This window comes from Oreochromis aureus, linkage group 7 (assembly GCF_013358895.1).
Source record: "Oreochromis aureus strain Israel breed Guangdong linkage group 7, ZZ_aureus, whole genome shotgun sequence".
Lineage (NCBI taxonomy): Eukaryota > Metazoa > Chordata > Actinopteri > Cichliformes > Cichlidae > Oreochromis > Oreochromis aureus.
This window is the reverse complement of record NC_052948.1, coordinates 25,497,691-25,524,712: the sequence shown is the minus strand read 5'-3', so window position 1 is coordinate 25,524,712 and position 27,022 is coordinate 25,497,691. Positions and strand designations below refer to the sequence as shown.

Genomic DNA, 27,022 nt, shown 5'->3' with positions numbered 1-27,022 from the left:
CCAAAAACTGAAGAAAACCATGAATCGATATATGGACATTACCTATGGAAAGATCAACGCTGGTGTGGGTTTTTTAGACATAGCTAAGCATTTTGCAATTTGGCACCATCTATGAAAGCTGAAATTTCATAGGTACTGAATCGCAGAAATTAGGTTCATTTTTGCAAAGTAAAAACTTAAAAAAGCGACCAGCCACACTGTAAACAATGGTATACCTGTGCGCAATGCGTCTGTGCGAAAACAAGTGAATAAGACAGAAAATACTTTATTTACAACAGGAAACTGCTCTTTAAGCCCACTAAATGTTTTTGGGACTGGATTCTTACAATTTTTCACAAAGTTAAAAAGGGCCAAATAACTTTGTGTCTTGACTACCTGTTTTGTAACCTGATCACCTTTATGAAGTTATTTTTGTCCTTTTGAGGACCTTAAAACTTAAATTCAACAAAATACCATTTATCTCAAAAAAAGTGTCTAAAGTAGTTCTTACTTACTCAACTGGTACAGTTACTAAAACAGTGTTGGTGCGCAGTAGTGTGCTACTAATAAACACATCTTTCTTTATATTCTCCAGTGGTGCTGTGACAAAAGGACCCCACTCACACAGACTTGTAATGCACATGACTGTTTGTTTACAAAAGGTTTTCAATTTCAGTTCATACAGCTTGCACAATGCTCCGAAACCAGGTCCCGGCAAACTACCCAAATAGGCACAATAAGATGATGGAGGTCAGCTGTTTTGGTCAGTCATCACCTGACACCACACCCTGAACCCACTGCTCCACCCCTCTGCTGCAGTCGAGGAACATAATCACATTTTTCTCTCATCTCCCACCGTACCTCTTCAGCTCCTGCACATCGGGGTTGTTATCAGGGAGAATCCGGATCCCTCTGCTATACGACGTCCCTCCGTGCAGATGAAAAGCCAGGTGATCTACCTGTAATTGGCTGCTGGTAAGGCCACGCACTTGACTGGATCCTGGAATTGCTCGCAGGTTGAAGATCCTCAGGAAGACTCCGGGCTGATGGGATACACACACCCCCCCCAAACCCCCACACACAAAAAAAAAAAAAAAAAAAAAAAAAAAAAAAATTCAGCAAAGAAAAAACTTTTTATTATTGAAATGCCATAAAAACAACAAAAAACAAAATATGCTTTCAACTAGTAACCTACAAGAGAGATAAAGACCTCAGCACAAAAATGCAAGTCAATTGTGAAGTTTGTTGTACATGTATTCTGGCTTGAGTTTCACAAAAAGATTTAGCAAGACAAAAGACAAACAACAGATGATGTCACTATTTTCAGTCTGAGCAACAACAAACATTCTCCCACTCTCTCACTGGTGCCATGCAAGTCACCATCTGGAACAACTCAGGGTTCGGTGTGAGTTCAGTGACACCGACATGTGGAACATTAATCACAGGAAGAAAATAGTTATAGAGAGCCTCGTCTAACTCTGAGAGCTGCAGTGTAACAACACCTGGATGCTTTGTGTTGTTTTTTTGAAAAACTTCAACATCCTTCAAAACTTTAATACAGTGTACACAAGCAATGTTAGTAATATGAATACAAAGTGTACAGATGTCAGCGTTTATATAGTCGAATCTTGCATACATCCCAAATATAATAACCCAAATGTTTTGCCCTTATGTGACAATTTCTTCTAACGATTGTTTAATTGGTGATTCTAAATTTAACCTAACCTCACTAACTGCATGCCTTTGGACTGTGGGAGAAAGCCAGAGTTTCCGGACAAACATGGGGAGACCATGAAAACCCCACACAGAGAGCCTCGGGTCAGACGGTAGATTCAAACTGAGGACCTTATTGCCTTGAGGCATCAGTGCTAACCACAGCACGACTATAATGCCCTATCCTGAAACTCTTCCACATTTTTTTTCCCAGATTGGTGAATCTGTGGCCATTTTTACTTCTGAGAAGCACTTCTCTCCCTCTCTAAGACGGTGTTTTTTATATCCAATCATGTTATTGACCTGTTGTCAATTAAGCTGCAAAATGTTTCTCCAGCTATATTTTTTTTAATACCAGTTACTTATCAGCAGATGGCAATGTTGCACCAAACCTACCTAGTCAGTGGTGGTGACAGTGATTCAGAGGCTGCTCATTGGATTTGGGGGGGGTTTGTCATTTTGTTTTTTGGGTTTTTTCCCCCTCTCAGCTGTGATGAGCCTGTAGCCAAAAGCAATCTGTCCCCACCTTTATTATCAAAAAACACTTCAGTAATCAAGTCTCTGAACAACTCAATGATGCTTTGAGAGCTAGACACATACATATGGCCAAAGGCTAATCAAAGCAATGTCCTGAATCCTTGACACAAACACTAAAGATCTGGTTATGGCTTGGGCCCGGTTGTTCTTAGACTGGAGAGTGTGACTACTAATCACTACAAAGTTGTTCTAAGTGATCCACATTAAGCTCTGATTAAGAATTTAAGAATCGTAATGGGAATGGCTTCTTCTGGGATGACAATGTAAAGCATCGCAATGTGCAGGATAAAGCATCAACTACCGCAGGCACTGTAGCCACAAAACTATGAAGATAATGTAAATGTGGGAGTAGGAAACTTGTACTTAAGGTTAGAGTTCCTGCAGCAGGAGCCTTGGTTTGATTTTCAATCTTTATTCATTTTCTGCCTTTCATTCTCCACCACTCCCCCCCACCTTCCTGTCACCCTTCTCCATTGTCCAAGCAAATGAAAGCTAAAATTTAATAAATAATCAACAAAAAAATAAATGAATAGCAATAATGTAACAATATGATTTCCTGCATAGTTCAGTCAGCTCATTTTGCACCTCACAGTTTATAAGCATAATAAACACTGGCTGCCAGTGCAACCTCTCAACCTCCCCGTAGATGCACCTGTTGGTATCAATTTGAAAATCCTAGGTGACATCTTACTCAAATTATTGTGTTCACACGATTTTCAGAAAACCTACTCTGACTTGAGGAAAAGGTCACTGAGATTTTTAGTAGAGGCACCTATGATACTTATTTGAAAATCCTAGGTGACTTCCTTCTTGAGTTTTCATTTCTGAAAACATTGTGAATGTGATAACTAGGAAGCCACTCCCCTAGTTTTGGGGTCAGTTCCCTGAGTGCTCCAATTCCCACGGGAACCACTGTTGCCGTGGTCCCTGTGGTAAAGCTTAATGCATGGTGAGATGATTTCTTGTTTTGATGTCAGTGGCTTTTATCTTTGACTAGGTTATTATTGCAGGAGAATCTCATGACAGTGGGGCCGAGGTGTTGAATCCCCAGATCTTGTTCTTCCCATTAAGCTGACTCCTCAGGAGTTGCCTTATTCTCTGCAGGTATTTGGTGGTTGCAGCTTTCTTAGTGGCTTCTTCATGGTTCCCATTTGCCTGAGGGATTCCAAGATACTTGTAGCTATCCTCAGTATCTGCAATGTTGCCTTTGCGCAATTCCCTCACTTCTGACTACCTTCCCTGTCTTTATTACTACCCAGCTACCCTTCTCCAGTCCAAATGACATTCTGATGTCGTTGCTATAGATCCTAGTGATCACTCCTGGCATATAGCTGGATGGCTAACATTTGCTCCATTTTGTAGTAAATATACATAGCCAGTCTTGTTAATGAGCAATTCAGGGCTATGCAGAACAAAGTAAGCACAGAGCTCCTTGGTAAATCCCGGACTTTATGGTGACTTGTGCAGTTGGCTTGAAGTTGGCCTCTAGTGTTGTTCTCCACATCCCCATTAAATTTCTTGTACAGCCCTAAGCATTCCAGGATCCACGTTTGAGGCATTGAGTCACAAGCCTTTTTGTAATCAATCCAGGCAGTGCGCAGATTGGTCAGTATTAGGGGTGGGCGATATAAACGATATACGATAGAAACGATATAGATTTGGCCAACGATAGAGATTTTGACTATATCGCGATATCGCATGTTGATGATGTCATCAAGCTGCGCCTGTTTTGGTAGAAAGTATCACAGCGGCTACAACCATTATCATCAGTAAATTATGTTCTCCTGACTGAAGTTTGGCCCGTGTATAGCATCCTGCTATGCAATTGCATTTGTCCCTGACCACCAGAATCCCTCACATTAACTTTTATCGAGTGGAAAAAAAGTTGATGTTCATCCTCCAGCTTCACTGTGCTAATGTTATGCTAACATAGCTGTGTCGCTAGCAATCACGTAGCACAACATTATATACCAGGTAGTCCAACTTCGGTAACCCTGCAAACGCCACTGCTGTTTAGTTTTCTGTCTTCACTTATGTTGGAAGTGGTAGCAGAGCTGTACGTTTTAATTAGTTTCAAAAATCTCTGTCAGAACATGGTATGAAATGTTTAGGTATAAACTAGCGAGCTAACTTCCTGTTAACTTCTAACTCCGTTAAATTTAATAAATTCTGTTTTCATGGATGCATGGATGTTAAACTTAATTGTTACACCCGATAAAGCAGCAACGCTGATGATTTAATTAAAGATGAAAGAATTTAGACTGTTTTTAACTCTCAGTGTTCGTTTGACTTTGGGACCTGAAGGGGACAGAGTTTTGGACCCAGATTACTCCTCACTACGGCAGCCGTAATGCTCTGACAATCCATCAAGCAGTCCATCAGCAGGCTTACCAAAGTTGTACTAAAACATTTTTTAACAGATTTCTGCACGCCAAAATCGGTTCAAGGTCAGTGAGCACAACCAGAATTCATACATAAGGCACACTCTCGATTTTTGAGAAAATTAAAGGATTTTAAGTGTGCCTTATAGTTTGGAAAATACGTTATACAGAAGAAAAGAATATATCGTGATATATATCGTTATCGCACATGCTTCAAATTATATCGCGATATGAATTTTAGGCCATATCGCCCAGCCCTAGTCAGTATGGTCTTACAGTCTTGATTGACAGCTCTCTCTACCAGTATCTGGTGTGTCTAACAATTCCTTTCTGGGCCTCATGTATTGAATCATGTGCCTGTTCATTTTAGCCACTATGATGCCGGGACTGGCTGGATGGGTTGGTTTCTTCTGGGGGTCAGAAGTGTCTGGCTTTCAGTTAGCCATTCCGGGTGCATCTCGTCCATTAGCTGGTTCATTTGTGCTGCCAGGCGTTCATCAAGTGCAGTTAGCTTATTTAACCAATAATGTATTTACCAACTGTCGCTGCTGTCTTCCTCTGTGTCATGTGGGAATCCCTAAGCTTCTGCATTCATGCACAACAAACAAAAATGATACCACAGCAAACAATGTGCCAGCAACCTTGAGCAAAGAAGTCAGATAGATGTAAAGAAACCTTTTTTCAATAACTCTCCCTCTACCGTATATCAATCTCTTATCATCACATGGCCATGTACAATGCCTATGTGCCATTTTAATTTCACCTACTGATTAAAAGATGTCAAAAAAATATCAGTTAAAATATCTTAACCTTTGCAGTAACCATTAATACCTAAATTTACTTCAACCACTCTACAAGGTCAGGAGCACTTCCTAAGAGCATAGGAAAACACTATGTTTAAATAAAAACTAAAATTAAGATCATAAAACTCCCACTGGGGGAGGAAGCAACCAGTGAGACCAAATACAGAGTATTTTTGCTTGCAGAGTCTCAGTTTTGTTTGGTCTCCAAAGACCTGAATATTTAGCAGAGTGAGATGGAAGAAAACAACCCTAAGTACTCGGAAGATGGCAGTGTTTTCTTAGTGCTACATGACGGTTTAAAAGAATTTACCACAGTTAGTGTTTGGAAAAAGGTGTAGCGAGAAATGAGAGGGTGACTAAAGCTGGAAGAGTGGGGGAAATCACGAGAGGACAGATGGAAGGACAAATAACGGCAGTGTCATGCGGTGTCGACTCAGATGTGGCCCACTCAAGCTTGTTGTTTGTATGCACACATTAAATCCTGTGCAGCAGCCCAGAGACCCCAGGTATGATTATAATGAGCAGCAGAGAAAAATAGCACTATGTTTAGACAAGAACCTAACTCAGCTGGTCAGAAGACTAAGGTCGCACTGCGTACAAAAGGTGCTGAAGCTATTCTCTCACGTCAACAAATGCATGCTGTCATTTACATTGATCATTTTTCAGTAAACCATTTTGTGCATTCTTTGAAGGATAACTAATCTGAGAAGGATAATTTGACATGTAGACATGATATAAGAAAAGCTTTTTTCAGCTATTCTGTTATACACAAGGGGTCACCGCAGGGGAAAGGAAGCTCCTCACCTACTGGATGTGAGCATTTGCTTTTATTTCATACGACTGAACCTTTGATCTGCCACCTGACCAGACCATTAACTTTACCACTCATCCTTTGTGTTTTTGTTGTAGCCTGGTCCTTCGTGGTCACTGAACGTCCTGAGTTTTACATCAAATCATGTGGCTTTGGCATGACTATGCATTTATTTACCTCTTAAGGTGAGATAATATCAGAGCATTTCAAATTTCACAACTACATGCTTCTTTATCTTATTTTTACACAACTCCCCAGACTACTAAGCTAATGCCGCATTCCATTTCAAATGGTAAATCAGAAATCCTGTACTCCGTATCCAACTTCTCAGATGACATGGCTCCACAAGTCAGATATCCAAATCAGTTGTACTTTTGGCTGGCTTGAGCACACAGAGCACTGATTGGGTTTTGTCTCTAGACATGATGCAGCTCTGCTTTGGACAAAAACAAAACAAAACAAAAAAGAAATAGGAATAGCCTAGGTAGTGCTGGTGATACACGGACACCTTTGCCTTGCTGGAGAGTGATGTCACTTCCAGGTCCAACATCCAACTTCTCAGGTAGCACAAGAGACAAAACATTTAAATAGACCCTCAGTTATACACCAAGCATGGAGTTCGTATATTGCTAGTAACAAAGTTAAAATACTACAGTGTTCCTATTGTGCCTACAATAAACTGTGAAAAGTATTTGCTGGTCTGTCTTTCCACACATGTGAACTTGAGCGACATCACATTCTTAATCCATAAGATTTAATATGATGTCAATCCACCCTTTGCAGCTATAAGAAGGCTTTCCACAAGGTTTACGAATGCGTTTATGGAAATTTCTGACCATTCGTCAGACACAAATGTTGAATGAAAAGGCCTGGCTTGCAGTCTCTGCTCTAATTCATCCCAAAGGTGTTCTTTCGGGTTGAGGTCAGCACTCTGTGCAGGCCAGTCAAGTTCTTCCACACCAAACTCTATGTCTTTATGGACGCTGCTTTGTGCACTGGTGCGCAGTTATGTTGAAACAGGAAGGGGCCATTCCCAAACTGTTCCTGAAAAGTTGGGAGCATGAAATCATCCAAAATGTCTTGGTATGCTGAAGCATTAAGAGTTCCCCTCATTGGAATTAAGGGGCCGACCCCACACCAGAATTCCCCCTCCACCAAACTTTACACTTGGCACAATGCAGTCTGACTGTTCTCCTGTCAACCATCAAACCCACACACAGCCATTGGATTGCCAGATGGAGAAGCATCATTCATTACTCCAGAGAACAAGTCTCCACTGCTCTACAGTCTGCATCTGAGGCTTTGCGCTTGGTGATACAAGGCTTGGATGCAGCTGCTTGGGCATGGAAACCCATTCCACAAAGCTCTCTATACATTTTTCTTAAGCTAATCTGAAGGCCACATTAAGTTTGGAGGTCTGTAGTGCTTGACTCTGGCAGAGAGTGTGCAACCTCTGTATACCATATGCCTAAGCATCTGCTGACGCCGCTCTGTGATTTTACATCATCTACCACTTTCTTGACTGAGTGAATTCCAGTGTGGTGCCATGATAGGATGCCGCCTGAGCAACTTGTCCAGTTGTGAAATTTTCTCAGCTCATGAGAGTGGCTCATTCTTTCACAAATGTTTGTAGAAGTAGTCTTCATGCCTAGGTGTTTGCTTTCATACACAGTCATGGAAGTGTCATGGAAGTGATTGGAACACCTGAATTAAATGATATGGAGTGGTGAGTGATTACTTGTGTAATTACAGTATATTTCAGTATGGGCTATCTTCCCTAATGGTTTTGTTTACATCCAAACTGGGAGTGCATATATTACTGAAACACATTGGTAACTTGCCACTGACCTTAAAATTTTAATCTTACTGATAAATCACAGTCTACTAGCAAACTAATTTGTAGATCAAAGAGTATTTACCAAAGAGCCAGGAAAGCTATAATATTGAATTGTATGAACAAAGAACTATCAGTGAAGCATGACTCCTCAGTGTCCCTTTAGACCAGGTTGATAAGTGATACTACACTGATAACAGTTGGTAATTTAAGTATTAAGCAAATTGTCAACAATTTTCTATGTAAACTTATTTCTAAATAAGTTTACAGTGCTATTGACATGAAATTCTCCCCAGATGTCAGTAACAACCCATCCAATCTACACATGAAAATAAATTAAACTCTAGATGTCCATAAATCATATGTAATAATCAGAAATGACACAGGGAAAAAAAATATTGAACACGTACAGATGGGAGGTGTGAAAAGGCATGGAAAGTCATCACACAAGCTGAAATCTATCAGTAATTAATAAGCAATCCCGACACTTAATTGAAAGACAAAATGGTTGTCCTGAAGAATAAACTGGCTAAACTCTGTGCAGAAACTGGCATAAAATAGACAACAATATTGCCTTTAGCTCCAATGTCAATGAAGTCAACTCCAATCAGAAAACATAAATTCACATTTTGTGAGTTTATCACTGATAGACCAATGACTACATCAAATAATTCTATTCTCCATAAGGATCAGATGAACCTGCATGCCACAGATGAATCAGCAGTTTAATTTTATTGTGCTCTAAATTCCACTGTTCAAGTGGTCCATAATATCCAACCTTCATCGGAGAGGTCCTTCAGAAGAACATCTTCAAACCCCAATGGTCCAAACTACACCACGTCTTACCAACAAAACAGAAGTTAAGTGTGAAGGTCGCCTCACGCCTCCCACCCAGAAGAAGATGTAGGAACGCTACAATGGAGGAACAACGCAAGTAATGGAATTCCAGAGAAGACTATGCAAGCCCCACACGTGCTTAAACAAAGTTATACATTCAATATGTATCTCCAATTAGCAACATTAATGTAAGACCTACCATGATATAATGGTCTTCCAGTAAAGTGGTTTTCTTACATGACAAGTGTTGTTGAAATTTTGACATCTTTAGACCAGTTTTCCTGTACCTAAAATTTCCTTGTTTACCTCCAAAAGATGACATTGGAGTGTTAGATGAACACTGACATCAATATAGAAGTTGTTTTCCTGGAAGCAAAACATCAGTGATCTATCTAGATGACTCATCCCTTGAATACCAACTGTGACTCAATCTCAATCACTCAATCTCAGGCTTGAAAGCTACTCTAGCAAACTCCTAAAATGTATTACTGTGAAAAGGTATTTTCCCCCTTCCTGATGTTTTAGTTTTTTGCATATTTGTCACAGTGAAATGTTTCAGATCATCAAACAAATTTCGGAATTAGACAAATATGCCCTGAAACCACATTTTTGTTAAGCTGAGTTCAATTTATTAAGCCACACTCAGGCCTTATTACTGCAGGGATATGCTGAATTAAGAAATCACTTAAACTGATAAACTGAAGTGTGATAAAAAATTTAAAAAAAATCTCAAAAAGCAGTAAATAATGTCACATCTAAAGAAAAAAACTGAGAAACAATGTATCAGTCTGTAAACGATTTCCCATCCATGCCATTTTTGTTGGGTTTCAAGGCAAAAAATCATTGCTGACTAAACAGAACACAAAGGCTCATTTCACAATTGCCAAAAAAATAACTTGATCATCCTCAAGACTTGAAAAAACATACTGTTGACTGATGAGACAAATTTTTTGCAAGGCATACTAACACAGAATTTCAGAAAAGAAAATCATGCAAAAAGTAAAACATGATGGTGGTGGTAGTGTGATTGTCTGTGGCTGCTTTGCTGATTCAAGACCTGGAGAACTTGCTGTAATTGATGGAAACATAACTTCTGCTTTTTACCCTAAAAAAATGCAGAAAAGAAAATCTCCAGCCACCATTTGTGCATCAAATCTTAAATGCACTTGGGATATTCAGAAAAACAGGAAACTGAAATTTTAAAAAAAGAAGCTAAAGAAAATGAACGCTCTGGAGTGGCCTAGTCAAAATCAAGGCTTAAATCTGATTAAGATACTTTGGCATGACCTTAAACAGGCCATTCATACTCAAAACCTCTCCAATGTGATTGAATTAAAACAATTCTGCAAAGAAGGGGTAACATCTATCTATATGGGGCCAAAGGGGGCTTTCATGGGATATGGAACTCACTGCACTGGTCCAGAGCTCAGAGACTGATTGGCCTCTGACAGAAAAATAGTACCCTGCTGCTTCCCCTGCAAACAAATCATTTTGCTTTAAAAGGGGCCAAAGAAACAGAGTGGAGAAGCCCCTGGCATCCTCTTTGAGTCTGTACGAAAACTAAACACTCCACTGTCTGCTCACCACCCGACAGCCAAGACGCCACTGCCGCCGTCTTATGGTATTAATGCTGCTTGGTTGCTCCATAAAAAGACTATGTAAAGTTCAAAAGATTGCTTTGGGCTTTATTGAGCATCAGAAGCCCATGAAAGCAGCCAAAAAAACATTTGCCTTTACTGAGAAGAAGAAACTGTTCATTTCACAATGGCTTATTTATGGAGCTGCAGGAAATGGATTTTAAAAGCCAGAGAGATACAGCATGACTCGACAGTGGAGCTCTTTGTGCTGGAACATCAACTCAATGGGAGAAGGGGGCTGTGACCAACAGAAGTACACCACAATTCAAATTAAATACATCAAATGTACTCTGAGACCTAAGGTAAAACGAGACCTCAAGAAATTGAAGCATTTTTTTCTCCTGAATCATCTAGTAATTTTTTTTTTTTTTAAATTGAAGAGCTCCTTCAAAATCAGCTAGTTTATATAGTAGTAAGTTATGTTGTCACTTGTCCACTAAACTACCACGGTGGAAAAAATCCTATTATTATTTAATTGTCTTTATTGCATCTGGCTTCTTTAAAATGCCAATCTTACCCATAGTCAATTTACAAGATGAAACAGGCTCCATAACATCACCCATTGGTTTGTGAAATCCCATTAAGATTATTGTTGCCATCACCGCTTTGTGCACAATAAGCAAGGTGCATCTCACTGTGATTAACAGTTTCTGATTAACATGTCGTTAGCCAATGAGCACTTCCTGGGTAGTAGAACCTAATCCTATATTAGCCATTTGCCAGTCGTCTTTTCTTAAACTAATGGAGACAATAATGTACAAAGCAAATTTCAATTGAATTGAATTTTTTTATATAGTGGTAAATCACAATGACAGTAGCCCCTGGGAGATTAATATTGTGAGGTAAAGACCCTACAATAATACAGCAAAACCCCAACAATACCAGATAATTGGGTCAAGAGATGGCTTTTTAAATAATGGTTTAATCATTGCCAATTTAAAGGCCTGTGGTACGTAGCCCAGTAGTGAGGATAGAAAAAGTTTTGGTAAAAATCACTGTCACCTTTAAGGGCTGTGGTACGTAGCCCATTAATAGGGATAGATTGATCATATTTAAATTGAAGAATTAATTGAAGGTAGGACTTCAATGAGCAGTGTTGTAGGAATCAGGTCTAACAGACATGCTGATTTGGAGGAAGTAATTATTTAAGTTACCTTAGAAAAATCAGAGATAAAGAAGTGAAAATAATAGTAATTAGCTACTTTCAAGAGTACTGAAAGCAACTGTATGACATGTCTAGAAGACGGTTATGAGTCACTTTTTCTTTAATGGTTAAAATTTTATTTGTGAAGAAATTCATGAAGTCATTACTGATTAAAGTTAAAGCAACGCTTGGCTCAACTGAGCTCTGACTTTTTGTTGGCCTAGCTAGAGTGCTGAAAAGAACTAATCGCTCCGCAAGCCGACATAAATGCGTAATTTTCGCAATGCTGTCATCTCTAAACAGGAAACAGTGCAGGAGTGAAGGGTGTCTGCATCAGTACACAGCCCCCTCCCCCTACCTCGCAATTCCCCAAAAGATTTAATGACATGGAAATGTGCAGTTCGTCAAGCATGAGCGCTACAAATGATATAACGAGTGGAAGCTGTAGGAGTTGAACACACACTGATTGTTTTGTTCACATTGTCATAGTTATTTCTTCAAGCAAGCAAAGTTTTTTGTTTTTTTCCCCTCACAGCATTTCAAGAATTGACCATTAAAGAAATTAAATGGCTGCATCCCAGTTTCCCTCCAGTTCTACATAGTTTAAGCTACTATGAGTTCAATCATTATATCAAGCTGGCAGTTATATAAAACCACAGAGTAAAGTAACAGTTCATATTATTTTATCTGCTCTATTTATTATTACTTTGTCAAATGAACCTTTTTGAGGGTTAAACATGCTTAAAAACTCACAAAATTTTACAGTATCTGTACAGTACAGTATCTTTTTAGAAGTATCTGAATGTAGTTGTAATCAGTAGCTGGACTGAAGAGGTCTGTTGATCACTCTGCATTCCTTCACATATAAATGTTATGATCTAGTCCCATTTCAGAAGGTGGCATACTGTTCCAGATCATTTTCCAGTAACTTCTTTTGATTGTGTCAGCCGCAGATAATATATGGACAGGCATACAAAGGTGTAACCAAAGCTACAGAAAAATTAACTGGTAGAAGCAGTATAAAAACTACGGCTAAAATGAGTTTGACGTTGATGCCCTCATTCGTGAGTTACTTCGGGTTTATGAAGTCATTTATATTCCAGTTTTTCAGTGTCTCATCTTTGTATTCACTTTGTAGGACAACGATAGGCTGATCCTTTCACTGATCGTTTTTACAAGAGTGATTTATTTATTTGCCCATGAGTAAGTTTGATAATAATGCTGGTTGAAGCTAAGAGAAGCAGTTAACGGAAAAAATAATAGCGCTGTTTTAACGACACCCTCTTCCAGCTGCAAACAAATGTATGCTCCTCAGAGTTCCCCAAATGCACCGATTCATTTACTCAAACTCATAACAGAAAGAAAGGCAGTAGCCTATGTTCGGAAAAAAATCAATGTTATTAAATTTAAAAAACCCTCAATGGTGGGGAGGGAAACAAAGAGAAACTGGCTTCTTTTTATGACTATAACCATGTTTACGGGCCGTTACAGTGTTTATCTGTCTTACACACTCGACCAAACAACAAATACAAAATTAAACAAGAAGTAAGTTAAAAATCAAAATGTCTCTTCCAGCGAACATTAAAAAAAATCTCAAGAAGTCTTTGGCGCATCTCAAATAAATAAATAAATGAATAATCCAAAAAGTAGCTATATTAGTATTGAAACAAACACGAAAAGAACGTAAAGCGCAAATCAGTTTGTGCATGATTACATTGCTCTGCCCATCAAAAAGTCACCTGCCAAATATATCGCCTATCATCGGTTACTGGACTTACGATTGTCGGTTTGAAAATTTTTACCCCCGCCCCCCAAAAAAACCCCAATCTGTTGTTTTTCATTTGGATCTTTGCATCTTATGGACTTTTGCTTTAACTCAAATAAAGGTCAGTTTTTATGTTTCTGTGTTTTGCTTCGTGAAGAGTTTAGAATGAACTGACATAAAGTCTCTTAAGATGAGAATTTAAATATTGGTGATTATAGTGAAACCTTGAAGGGCCTGACTAGAAAGACGACCTGTCCGGTATGCAAAGGATTGCTATTCATAGATCATTGTGTGTTGCTAGTGAGCTTATGACCTCCCACATTTTCGACCAGCTTAGTGTTACAGCAGTAAACATCACTGACTCACAGAAAGAAGGGTGTAGGGATAAATATTTCAGTAAAAATATCTTTTCTGCTTAATTTGTATTGAAATGGGTATCTTTTTCTAGATGTCATTTTAATGACCTAAAAGAAAAAAAAAGCTTTTCACTTTTTAATTAACCAAATGTCAATGCTGTCAATGACAGGAGTTTGCAGTGTTAGTGTTTCCACAGTTGTCACATCATATAAACAGAAAAAAATATAATAAATGCATACTATTAATTTTAAATTAATTTCTCCACTGCACAACGTTTATAACAAGCAATGGATATTGCAATCAACAAGACTGGTGTGGAGATGATCTCATTCAACATAATTTCAATATTTCTCAATTGCTTTGATTAGGTGTTATAAAACATTTACATGCACTAGGATGTGTAATAGTAGAATAGGCTTGACTAACTCAGCCTGACAGACTTAAAATTTTACTGATTATAACAACTGACAGACAATCGTTTCTTAGAGAGAAAATTACTGAAAGGAAATTGGCTTCACCGGGGCAAACAGTTGGTAAATTAGGTAAATTAAATATTAAAGAACATCAGAGCAATTTCAATCATTTCCAGTCACATTAAAAGTGGCAATTCACTGAGTTCTCCACAGAAAGAAACAGCTCCCACTGTCTGCCCATAAACATTATACTGAGTTACAAAATATAAAAGAATAAAAAATGTAAATTACTGCAGTATTTTTTTCAGATGGACTAATGAAGAAATGAAGATTTAGAATTCTATTATTACTCATGTCTGTAACCTTTTTTTCCACATAGAAATATATTCCTCATAATGAATATGAGCAACCTGCTTCTAAAAGAACATGCATGAAAAATGTAAAAAATACTGACATTCCAAACAGGTGAATGCAGGTATACACAGAAATAGGGCTGGGCGATATGGCCTAAAATCCATATCACGGCATAATTTGAAGCATGTGGGGTAACCATATATATCGCGATATATTATTTTCTTCTGTATAACGTATTTTACACACTATAAGGCACACTTAAAATCCTTTATTTTTCTCAAAAATCGACAGTGCGCCTTATGTATGAATTCTGGTTGTGCTTACTGACCTCGAACCAATTTTATGTTGTACACGGCACGCAGAAATCTGTCAAAAAATGTATTAGTACAACTTTGGTAAGGTATGAAGGCGCACCGCTTGATGGATTGCCAGAGCATTACGTAGTCAGGAGCCTTGTGGAGTAATCTGGGTCCAAAACTCTGTCTGCTTCAGGTCCCAAAGTCAAACGAACACTGCGGCATCACTGAGAGTTAAAAAATGTCTAAATTCTTTCATATTCAATAAAATGATCAGTGTTGCTACTTTAGCGGGTGTAACAATGAAGTTTAACATCCAGGCATCCATGAAAACAGAATTTATCAAATTCAACGGAGTCAGAAGTTAGCAGGAAGTTAGCTCGCTAGTTTCCACCTAAACATGATATAGCATGTTCTGACTGAGAGATTTCTGAAAAAATTAAAACGTACAGCTCTGCTGTCACTTCCAACATAAATGAAGACAGAAAACTAAACAGCAGTGACTTTTGTAGGGTAACTGAAGTTGGACTAGCTGATATATAATGATGTCCTACGTGATCACTAGCAAAACAGCTACGTTAGCATAACATTAGCATAGTGAAGCTGAAGGATGAACGCTAAATTTTTTCCACTCGATAAAAGTTAACGTGAGGGTTTCTGGTGGTTAGGGACAAATGCAATCGCATGGCAGGATGCTGTAAACTGACCAAACTTCAGTTAGGAGAACAACTGTGATAATCTATCCACAATACGAGGTTAGTCATTAATATATTGCAACAACATGGGAATAGAGCAGCTGCGAGAGAATTCAGCATTAAGAAACCACCATGAAGGATCTAGATGAAATGTCAAAATGAAAACATGGGGTGGCTTTCAGGAGATGGAACAGGTCATTTCCTAGTCAGAAGGTTGGCGGTTTGATCATTGGTTGGTTCGAGATACTAGTTTGTACCTCTAAAAAGGACCAGCCAACGAAAGAAGCGTCTCTATAACTATATTATTCCCTAATTTTCCCATAATGGCTGTATGGTGGATGAGTGTGTTTTTTCATAACTTATCCATTCAGTAAAGCTTTCAGTTAGCAGTGCAGTCTCTATGACATGTACTAACATTGGTTAGCTGTAGCTAGTAGTTGTCTGCTAGGCCCCACCTCCAGTTATAGGAGTAATTGAAGTGTATCTCCCCATCATGTTTATGCTGTTGATGTTTCTTTGTCTTTGTTATCCATTTTTACCAAACTTGGTTAATGACTTCTCAACTGAGCTTCAACCACGTATGGTCACTTGGGGCTCAGAAAAAGAACATGGGCCAAAACACTAACAATGTGGCTTGAAAATGCAGTCCAGGAGAACTGTCACTTGAGGCAGGCCCCAAAATGACCTCCCTTGAAAAAAAATAGGATTTTTCAGTTCCATATGCAATAATGATAAAAAGAACCTGTTTCTTGTTACTTACCATTAATGCTCCATAGGAATAGCAACATCCTGTAGTTCAATTTCTTGGAACTGTTAGTTTGCCTGCCTATTGATCCTGCTTATCGGTTCCACTTGCACTTGTGCTAGAATCAGCTGGTTTCATTTCATGTGCGGGAGGAGAAAAATAGTGGCCCAGTCTGCATAGTGGATATGGACATTACTTTTATTTTTACTGCACAAAAGGACAAGAGCACAATGGTGAAATGCAAACTGCATTATCCTGCTAACACATCGGCTCATTGCAAGCCTCTGCACAGACAGCATGCTAATGCCAAGCTAGTCAAGAACCCAGAGTGATGTTAAAATTGAGTGAATACTGACCCCAGCCCAGCAGCCAGACCATTAACTTTAACAGGTAACAGAAGTAGTGATGAGCAATCAGGCTGTAGCCTCCATTTCTACCTCTTCATGTTTCTAAAGTAGAATCACTGTGACTGTTGCTTTAAAATCTGTTGCCACACACTTTGAGAACCACTGCACTAAACCAACAATACATAATACAAGTAAAATAGAAATTGTATTGTTATGTGGCTGGTAAAAATACACGACTCTCAAAACGCTATATTTCTCAAAATGCTACATTTCTCCTAATGAATATGAGTGGCATCCATCTGCTACTCTTCAACTCACCACACAAAGACCCTTATGTAATGCAACACAACAAAACCTCTGCTGACAAGAAAATAGACTACACATCCATTATGCTCTCTGCAGCAACTATCAAGTTAACTTTTATACCAATAAATGAAATTAGTGGCTGCAGGAAAGGAAAGGGAAATTTAAAAAATAAAATGAAATTAAGGAATGCCTGACCTGCAACAACCTAAAATATCCAAATTGAAAAAATGTAGTTATAGTTCATTGGTATCGCAGATATGATCATCTGGTCAGATCTTTCAGGTTAACAAGCAAAAAAAGAAAGATGACTTGTGTTTAAAAGCTTGGTTGTTAATTAAGTACATCTGTTTGATGCAACACTCAAACCAAAAGCATGAGAAGTGCTTCATAAACTGGTGTCAGTTTGAACTGAATAAACAGCAAACACATTCAATGTATTCAGAGTTTTATAATGAACCAGTCTGTGAAAAGCAGGATGAACCTGACAACCTCCAACTACAAAATTGTGTGTGCGTCTTGTTCCATACTTGACTGACACAATGTAATTTATATCTTGGTGCTCTGAATAAAGATGGATATGCTCGCCCACTACTGTCACAGTCTTTCACAGACTTATACATTACCATGAAAAAGTATTTGCACCCTTCCTGATTTCTTACTTTTTGCAATGTTGTTGCACTTAAATGTTTCAAATCATCAACCTAATTCTAATATTAGACAAAGATGATCTGAGTAAATAGAAAATGCAGTTTTCAAATTAATTACTCTAATCGCCTCCTAAACCTAATAAATGGCTATGTCGAAATGGCAATCAAGTGTTTGCGATAACTGCCATTAAGTCTTTCATATCACTGTAGAGGAATTTCAACTCACTCTTCTTATCAGAATTGTTTTAATTCAGTCACATTAGAGGGTTTTCAGACATGGACGGTCTGTTTAACCCTTGTATGGTCTTCATTTCTGGGACCCTCTGGTATCCTATGGGTTAAACTGACTCAGGGCATTATTTGGCGTTTTAGTCTGAAATAAAATTTTACTTCGTAAACCATTAACATATATTTTCTTTATCTCATTTTCCCACAGTAGAGAAAACATATGTTTAATGATTGCAAATTGCCTCTACCAGAACACATTTAACAATGGAAGTGTGATTCTTTCTTTGTCATAAGGCTATAAGTGATAAAAAAACAAAACACTATACTGAAGCTTATCTGGCTTATCATAGTAAAAATGAATTGAGACTATGTCTTTATTAACATTAATACATGTCTAAGATTATCTATAATCTCTGACCTTCAGTTGTCTAGCCACTTCCACATGGTTGTCATAGACGAGGACATCGGCAATGAGGTTCTCCCTCTCCTTGGAGAAGGACAACTGTCCCTCTGTGACATGTGGATCAACAATTACCTTCAGCAGAGTGTGAGGACACCTGGTCCCATCCCACACCTGGGGAAAAAACAAAAACAAAACAAACAAACAAACAAAAAAAAACACGATATAGGTAATGAACATGACACCTGAATTTTGCAGCATTTTGCAGCCTGTACAGTCTCATAAATCTCTATGCCTGAATACAAACATGGTGCCTAAAAAGCAGAAGCAATATCACGCTGTACTGGAATAGAATCATGAAAGAATCACAAAACCCGAACAGCTATTTGAAACAGACATTACTAAATGGAGCAGACAAAGATGATGCATGGTAAGTTGTCGCTGGTTTCTTACAACATTAAGGTTCTGGGTTTGAATGTTCTGGTCAGATGGCACCAACACATGATCCCAAGACTACAAGGATGCAAGTATTCTACCACCAATTAAGGGGGTGATTCTCTGAGAGTTTTAGTAATTCCATTCATGTGTTTTATACAAATTGGCTTTATTGCTTCACTGCTTCATCATTAATGTGTTTCTGGCTATTTTTATGCGTACATGCTTTTGTGTGTCTTGTTTTCTATTGACGCTTATAAATGCCATCAACAGTCTAGGGATTCCTAATAGCAGATAGTTAAATCTGGTATATTTACATGATGGACTCAAGCGCATCCATCCAGTTCAGGGATGCAGGGGGCTGAAGGCTATCCCAACTACCATAGAGCGAGTGGCAGGGTTCACCCTGGACGGGTCGCCAATCTGTTGCGGGGCTAACACAGAGACAGACAATCATTCACACTCACATTCTCGCCTGTGGACAATTTACAATTACCAATTAGCCTATCCCCAAAAGTACGTGTCTTTGGACTGTGGGTGGAAGCCGGAGTACCCAGAGAAAACCCACGCAAACACAGGGAGAACATGCAAACGCCACACAGACAGGCCTTGTCCAGATGGTGGATTCAACCCAAGTGGTCATGTTAATTAATGTGCATTGCCACTTTTGGCGTCTGAGTGAATCGCCACTTTCCACTGAGAGTTTTGAACTTGTGTTTGATGAGGTTTTCTTTTCTTTATCAAATAGCCTGCTATAATTTGAAAAACATCTTTTCCTGATTGTATGTGTTGTTGCGTAACAACAGACTCTAGAAGTTGGTGAGAGCTGACTGGCAAGAGACTGGCGTTTACTGCCAAATCCTATTCAAATTTATCTCCCCCATCACTGGCAGGAAACCAGCCACCACTTACAGCCTAGCTTCTGTTCTCAAACCTGAGGTGTAAAGTAAAACACATAAGTAGCAAAACAAAACACATGAGATCTCTTTCCAGTTGAAGCCACAAGATTATGGATGTTAATCCACGTGGAAAACAAAGGTTAACAAATGCTTTCAAAAACATTCACATGGCATTGAAAAGTGCTTTTATTCAGGTTTCTTACCCTCAATAGGGTGCAGGTGCTATCAACAGGGGCCTTGGCCAGCAGCTGGCAGGTCAGGTCAAAGTAGGCTTTGGGCTGAACAGCAGATAGCGGGACTGTGCTGGTGACTGAGGCGAGGAGAGCCTGACTGGCAGCCCAGGATCGCAGCTCCTCCACCGTCCGCTGGTCGTCTTGGTCAAAGTGGAAGGAAAGGCTGGATGTCCGCGGTTCGACCGGTGCACCCTCCACCCCATCAAATGTCACCACAGAAAAACCAAAGGTGTTGACCAGCGTGATGGACTTGTTGAAAACTTGAGCCTGTGTAGACAGATGGAGAATTATTTAACACATTTTTCATGAATAAAGATTCATTTATCAATACATTAATATTACTATTTATCAATAGAGGTGATTTTGCAATATTTAGTTCACCTGAAAATTTAAAAATCAGTAGGACAAATTATAGATACTAAAGACACTCTGCAGTCTTGCACCTTAACTCTGTGCATGCGAACAATGTCTCCATTCTGAAAGATTTTGGGATGGTCCTCCAGTTTCTCACAGAAGATGGTGCAGCCAATCTTTTCATTAGACTGATCAGTAATCTTCAGGGTGGAGCAGAAGTCTGTGAAAAGAGAACTTTATGATATCAGAAAAAAAGTGTCTAGTCTACCATAAAAACAATTCAGCTGTTTCAGAGACTAGGACAATAAGCACCAACACACCAGGCTTCTTCACCTGTCCCTCCTGAACCTTCCTCCTCAGCGTGTCAAATGTTAAGCTATTCCTTGGGCTCTTTTGGTAATGATACTTGTAATGCAACCTGGCTTTAGCTTTGGAGGCCAAGCTCGGTGAATTGAAGATACACCTCCACACCTTTGAAAATTCTGTAGCTAGCCAGGTACCTGTAGTAAATGCGAGCGAAGGTAGTTTAGCCACTGTTACCTGTTCCCCAATAGACTGTCCCAAATCACTGGGAAATCAGGCTGGCTGAATGACTGTGTGTAGGAAGGGAAACTATTAAACAGAAGCCCCAAAAGGTTGATTCTGATCTGGACGTAATGGTTTCAGTAGGAGAAATGTTTTGTCACTCATCCAAGTGACTTCTTCAGTCTCAGCTGACTGCAGGTTTCCCCAACCTTATAAACATTACATTTGCACAATGACTGAAACCAGCCCATTGAATGAACAATGGACTGTGAGGTCAGTTCCCTGATCATTAATATGCAAATTCTCATGACCATTGATCAACAACCACTGATCAAAGCCCATTGATCAATGGCCATGAGTACCATTCACGGAGAGTAAAGTAAAGGGAAAGACCATCTCTGAATCGAGGAGGGGGCCTAAGGGTACATCTTTCGCCATCTTACAATGCTGTGATTGCAGCCATTCCCCAACTCTCTGTTGGGGAGGAGGCTTCAGCCCCTGCTTTCCATCCAACTGGTTAAAAATAAAAGGTTCATTTTTCTAAACCTCTGTTGCACGTGAAAACCTTTATTGTAATTTTTAACTATATGTGATGGCCTCTTGGCTGTCTTGCAAGAGTGTCAGCATGGAAATAATCCCTGCCAAGAACAGAAATAAAAAAAACGTAATTTGATTTTGTGTGGTTCATTCATTCACTCAATCTTTTTGTGAATTCGTTTCGGCTTTGTGTTCATAAATCGTGCAAATACTAAAACCATGAGTATTGATTTCACTCACTTGTAAAGAAGCAGGCCTCTATACATGCTAAATGACTTCCTTTAGAAAAGGGAGCAATAAAGAATTATGAAAACACCTTAGTACACATAAAAATGTATTATTGGAAAAGTTTGCATATAGTATCAAAAGTAAAAATAAGATAGATTCATTTTATTGCTGCATGTGTTTAAGACTCATTTTACATACTTTATTAAATACTTTATTATTTATGTTCAGCATGATATTTTATAAATCATGTTTATGGTGACTGTTTTATCAGAAATCTTGATTTTTCAAAAAGTATATTAAAATATTGTTTTAAAAAAATCTGCTCAATTAAAAGGGTTGAGCTGTGTGTGACACGGTTGACTGTTAATATCCACAGGGGGATTAAAATATGAATGTGGATCGTTGGCAAAACAACTAATTAAACCTAATTGATTCAGACATTCTAATAGATGCTAACCTTAGTGCTGCTGAACCTGACCCTGCTTAACTTGCTGTTTTAAATTCAGTAGGGAATCAGATAATTATTTCCATAATCTATATGTGAGTAACAATATTTTGAAATTAATCTTAAACGTCACAGGAACCTAGTACAATGATTTAATAATGCAGGAATTCTGATCACACTTCCTTTTGCAGTCTAGCAGCGTGTTTAACCAGTGATATTAGCGTCTTGCACAGTCTAATATTTAGTCTATAACTGACTGCAGTAGTATAGTTTGGATATAATGAAGGCATGAATGGGGATGAATAGATAGAAAAAAAGTGGTTTAACTTTAGTTAATAGTCTTACAGAAAGTTGAGTTTAACATGGTTTGATCTGGCTTAGGGTTACGTTGAATTAAGAAAGAAAAACAATAACGGCAAGATTTTTTACCTGAAGTTTACAATGGGATGCCAGGAGCTCAAGATCTGAGGGGGTTCTTTTTTTTTTCTTTTTTATGTTTAAATAATTCTTTGAGAGACATGGAAAATTCAGACTCAAGGATAGCTAGGATAGCAACAGGGCAATCGCCCTAATCAATGCTAACAGCTGACCCGATTGGTTTCCTCCCTGGATTAGAGATTTAAACAGCTGACCTGCTCAAATCTCTAATACTCTTGATAGAAAGAGAAAGATCGAGACCATTCTAAAATTTGATGGATCTGTAGGTTCAAAATTTGTTTTCTCAATGAGAGGATATACAATTGCATGTTTATCTTAGGTTGTCACTGACCCTGAGACTAAACAAGCATTTATAAATATTAAAAATAGATGGGCCAATTGGGTGAAAAACTTCTTTAAACAGGCAAAAATTACAAGTGGTAAGATTTAATCTGTCAACAATATTAGGGCAGAAAGCAAAACCAGTTCGAATTGGTTAAAATAAAGCAGTGAAGGTAGAAGAACTGGAAGGATGTTTATTTTAGAACACAGCATTAGCTCTGAGAAGTTAGACCAGGAGGCATACCCCTTTGTTAAGGAACCACCAACTATCAAGGTAGAGGTTTAAAAAAGTGGATGAGTTGAGGGCTGTGGACAATTACGACAGCTGGTGTTTACATCTACTCGAAGTGTATGAGTAAAAGAAAGATGAGACAGCTAAATGGCAGAAGCGTATTCCAGAGCTTGTTCCCGATAAGCGTTTGGAGCATTCCAAAAGACAGACAGTAGGATTAATTTCTTTAGCAGACAGTAAGTTCTAGGGTGACGTTCCTAGTGGATGCTCAGAGGGCTTCACAGACAGGTGAAAGTGAACAAGTTCATCCAGGACAGTAAACCTGTTTCTGAGGTGCAGATCATGTGGTCGGGGAGATAACGAGCTTCTGTTTTTAATGCCAGACATTGCCACAAACATTGATAGAAGATGAATGCATTTTTTGACAGGCTACCAATTTAGTATTTTGACAAAGGCTACCAAGGAAACAAAGAGCATGCTGAGTGAAGCTGCTTAAGTAGCAACTAGCACAGCTTTATCCACTTTACCTTCTGGTTAAAAGTCAAACTAAACTCTGATATGGGTTCCTTACTGACCTGTACCACGGCTCTTAAAAGGCTGTTTGAAGAACACCACCACACCATACACATTGACAACAGATCCAGCTTTCAAGTTGTCCAGTTTGGCATATGTGTATTTTGGAGCCTTGGCTAAAGAAAGCTGAGGAGAAGCAAAACTGTGTTAAAACACCAATATGAGCATGTTAACAGACACTCCAACAGATCATGTCAATTCTGCACTGACTTCCTTCTTCAGCTCTGGGATGTTCCCCTTGCATGCAAGTACATACATACAGTACATTTACCTGGCAGATGTTTGTGAGCAAATGTTCAGTGTTAGCTGAAGACAGCCCGTCCACCAGCAATAATAAAACTTCAGAAAAAAGAGAACTATCTCACATCATCTGTTAACATCTGTCACATCACTGCAAAGAGTTGGCATTAAGTAGGGGTTTCATCAACTGCTTCATTTTTGCTATAGCTACTACATTTAAAAAATTCCTGCATTTGAAGTGTTAAATTCTACTACCTACAATTATACAAAAACAAGTATCTGTTCATTTCTGACATCTTCCTTGTGCTCCCATAATCATTTGTATTATGACTGAAGACAACTGAGCAAGTCCCAGAAGCAGTCACTGTGAACAGCCATCGTTGAACAGAGGGGATAGCTTAAGATGCCAAGAATCACCCGCCAAAAATCCAGTCTTTATGTGCAAAATCAGCTTGTTTTAAGGCTTCTGAATATTGTCATTTAGACTTCAACCATGTAATTTGAGTTTTTTTCAAAGCATTTTAGCTTTAGTTAAAAATATACAAATTATTATCCGCTGATTTGTACATGTTTTAAGCCATTGGTGAAAACAGCAATAGCAAGCTGTAGGGATGGGAACTGATACAAATTTAGCGATTCCAGTTCCATTACAGATATCACTGATCGATTCGATTCCTTACTGATTCACTTATCGATTGTCATTGTGTTCTCATTAGCTGACCAACAATTTAAAGGAATTGGAATACTGAGAACTGGTTTTCTGCAAGAGCCGGTTCAATTCCCATTCCTAGCAAGCAGTTATTCAAAGCTGGATTTTTAAAGGCTTAAAGAAGCTGTTAAACAATGATAAATAGGCAGACACAAAAGTCTGGGGACATCCCAATTCACGCAAGGTGACTTTAGGACAGCCCTTAAATGATATAAAGCATTCTGACAGCTACAAGACCTCCAAGACACACTCCAGCAATCTCTATAACTAAACAGGATTCTCACTCTGACCTCAGCAGAGAGTGGGGATCTCCTTTTCTTGGCTGGTGGGGATCTGGGGTTAGGAAGCACTGGACGCAACACCTAAAAAGAGACAAGGAGACAGAGGTGAGGTGAGGTGAGGTGCTTTAGTGATTTTTTCCCCTTACGTTATAAGGCCTTTTGTCAATTTTTGACTAATAAATGATTAAGTTGACTTTGAAGACCTTGGTGGATGTCTTCAAAATGGATTTTAATGGCCTGTTAATATGACTTTATATGGCCTCTATAAAGTTTCCTGTACACCTCCTTGGCAGACATAATGCAATGTGATTTGCAATGCAACAGCATTTATATCATTGTTCATACAAGAATGTAGTAAGAAGGCAACAGAATACATTTCATTTCATTTCATTTCATTTCTTTATTTATTTCACACATGGTTCAACAGTGTTTCGTTTCCTACATACAAAACCTCCTTCCCATAGCTGACTAGCAACTCTTATGTGACTTCTCTAGTAGTTTGATGCATTCAATTTGAATTAGAGCAACTTTAATGCAACCCAGTGTCATTTTGATTTTAATAAAGGCATTAGACATTGGACAGTGCAGTGCAGATTGTCTACCAATCGGTAGGTTGGCGGATCATTCCAGTCTGCATGGCAAAGTAGTCCTTTCCAGTCTCAGGCAAAATACTGGACCCCGAGTTGCCCCCCGGATGCATCCATCACAGTATGAGTGTGTGCCCGAACGTTTGGTGGCCATGAAGTGAGATCAGACAGCCGTCCAGCAAGAGCAGCTGGAGAAGCTACAGGACCAGGCGAATTGGCAGAAGCAAGTCCTGGAGCGGCTGGCTGGGGCTGCGACGTCCCCGACGTCCCGCAACTCAGAAGCGAGATGGCTGCAGCCCGGGCCGTCGGAGGGGGAGGCTCGCATGCTGGGAAAAATCATGATGGAGCAGTTTGTGGAGGGGCTGCTGGCGAAAGAGCTAGCCAGCTGTCGAGCAGACAGCCCCTGGTGACAGCACAGAGGCAAAGGATTCGTGCGCCTGCTCCAGTAGAGCAGGCCCCATGCTGCACCCCACTAACCCGTTTTTCTCCGCTTTGCCTCCTCAGGGCCCACAAGCGATCAGCACTGCACCCGAGCCATGGAGAGCAGCTCAGACACCGAAGCAGGAGTGCTGGAATTGTGGGTGGCCGGGACTCCTAAGGCGGGAGTGTCTGCTGATGGAGGTCGGGCAGGTGTTCTGCGTCGCCGGGGCTCTGGCCCCTTGTGCACCAAAGCCTGGTTCGCCCCGGGGCATTGCTAGAAGCATAGTGGGTGGTGATGAAGTGTGTTTATCGGGGCATTGCTAGAAACATAGTGGGTGGAGATGAAGTGTGTTCATGTTGATATTTACAAATATTCCATAGTGCAGCTGATATTAAAATATCATGGGACAACATAGAATCAAGGCTACGGTTAGCTCACGCCTGTCACATTCCCTAATACTGGGTACGAACTGGCTGGGGTAGCATGTAGTGTCTGCGGGACGGTCAGCGGTGACGCGGGGTCATCCAACACTGACTCCGAAGGGGAAACACACACCCAATTGTCGGTGCCTAAAAGCTGCCGGGAAATTATTTTCCAGGCAGCTCATTACAACCCCATGGTAGGGCATATGGAATATGATAAAACTCTGGAGCGAATAATAATAGCCCGATTTTATTGGCCAGGCATCCAAGCAGATGTGCGCCAATGGTGCAATTCCTGCCCGATATGCCAGCTGGTGAACCAGCTGGTCATCCCAAAAGCGCCTTTGCGCCCTTTACCATTAGTGTAGGTCCCATTTAAGAGCATTGGCATGTACCTCATTGGGCCATTTCACTGGAGTTCACGCAGCTATCACTTTGTATTAGTTCTAGTGGATTATGCAATACGATATCCAGAAGCAGTGCCGCTGCGCACCATTTCTGCAAAGAGTGTGGCACAGGCGCCGTTTCAGATACCTCAGGCAATTTTCACTGGGAGATAAAGTGCTTGTATTACTCCCTCCTTCTAGCTCAAAGTTACTCGCCAAGTGGCAAGGGTCCTTTGTGGTCACAAGGCAAGTGGGGGATGTCAACTATGAGGTGGCACAGTCGGACAGGGGAGGGTCTACGCAAATTTATCACCTTAACCTCCCGAAAGCATGGAGAGGCTGAAACTATTAAAATATAAGGGCAAAAATGTGAGCTGAGGCTTCTTTGGTGAGCCTGGTGAAGGAAAGAGATGAGTTGGGGCCAGAGGTGCCAAATTTCACCATTCCCTCCTCCCTCCATCTCACACAGACTCTCATCAAGCACCATTTTGAAACACAGCCAGGCGTGACGGTGCGTTCACGACCCT

The 27,022-nt window shown here is 39.6% G+C and overlaps 1 protein-coding gene across 2 annotated transcripts in view; it reads right to left on the bottom strand.

Moving 5' to 3' along the window:
* The window catches only part of pot1 (protection of telomeres 1 homolog), a 51,764-nt gene that overhangs the window by 5,368 nt on the left and 19,374 nt on the right, over nucleotides 1-27,022 (bottom strand). For both annotated transcript variants that reach the window (XM_031738559.2, XM_031738560.2), the window contains exons 6-11: nucleotides 24,689-24,760; nucleotides 23,452-23,575; nucleotides 20,240-20,370; nucleotides 19,767-20,063; nucleotides 18,248-18,403; nucleotides 841-1,022 (exon numbers count right to left, since the gene is read on the bottom strand). In XM_031738559.2, coding sequence (XP_031594419.2) covers nucleotides 841-1,022; nucleotides 18,248-18,403; nucleotides 19,767-20,063; nucleotides 20,240-20,370; nucleotides 23,452-23,575; nucleotides 24,689-24,760 — 962 coding nt within the window. The remainder of the gene's footprint in view (nucleotides 1-840; nucleotides 1,023-18,247; nucleotides 18,404-19,766; nucleotides 20,064-20,239; nucleotides 20,371-23,451; nucleotides 23,576-24,688; nucleotides 24,761-27,022) is intronic.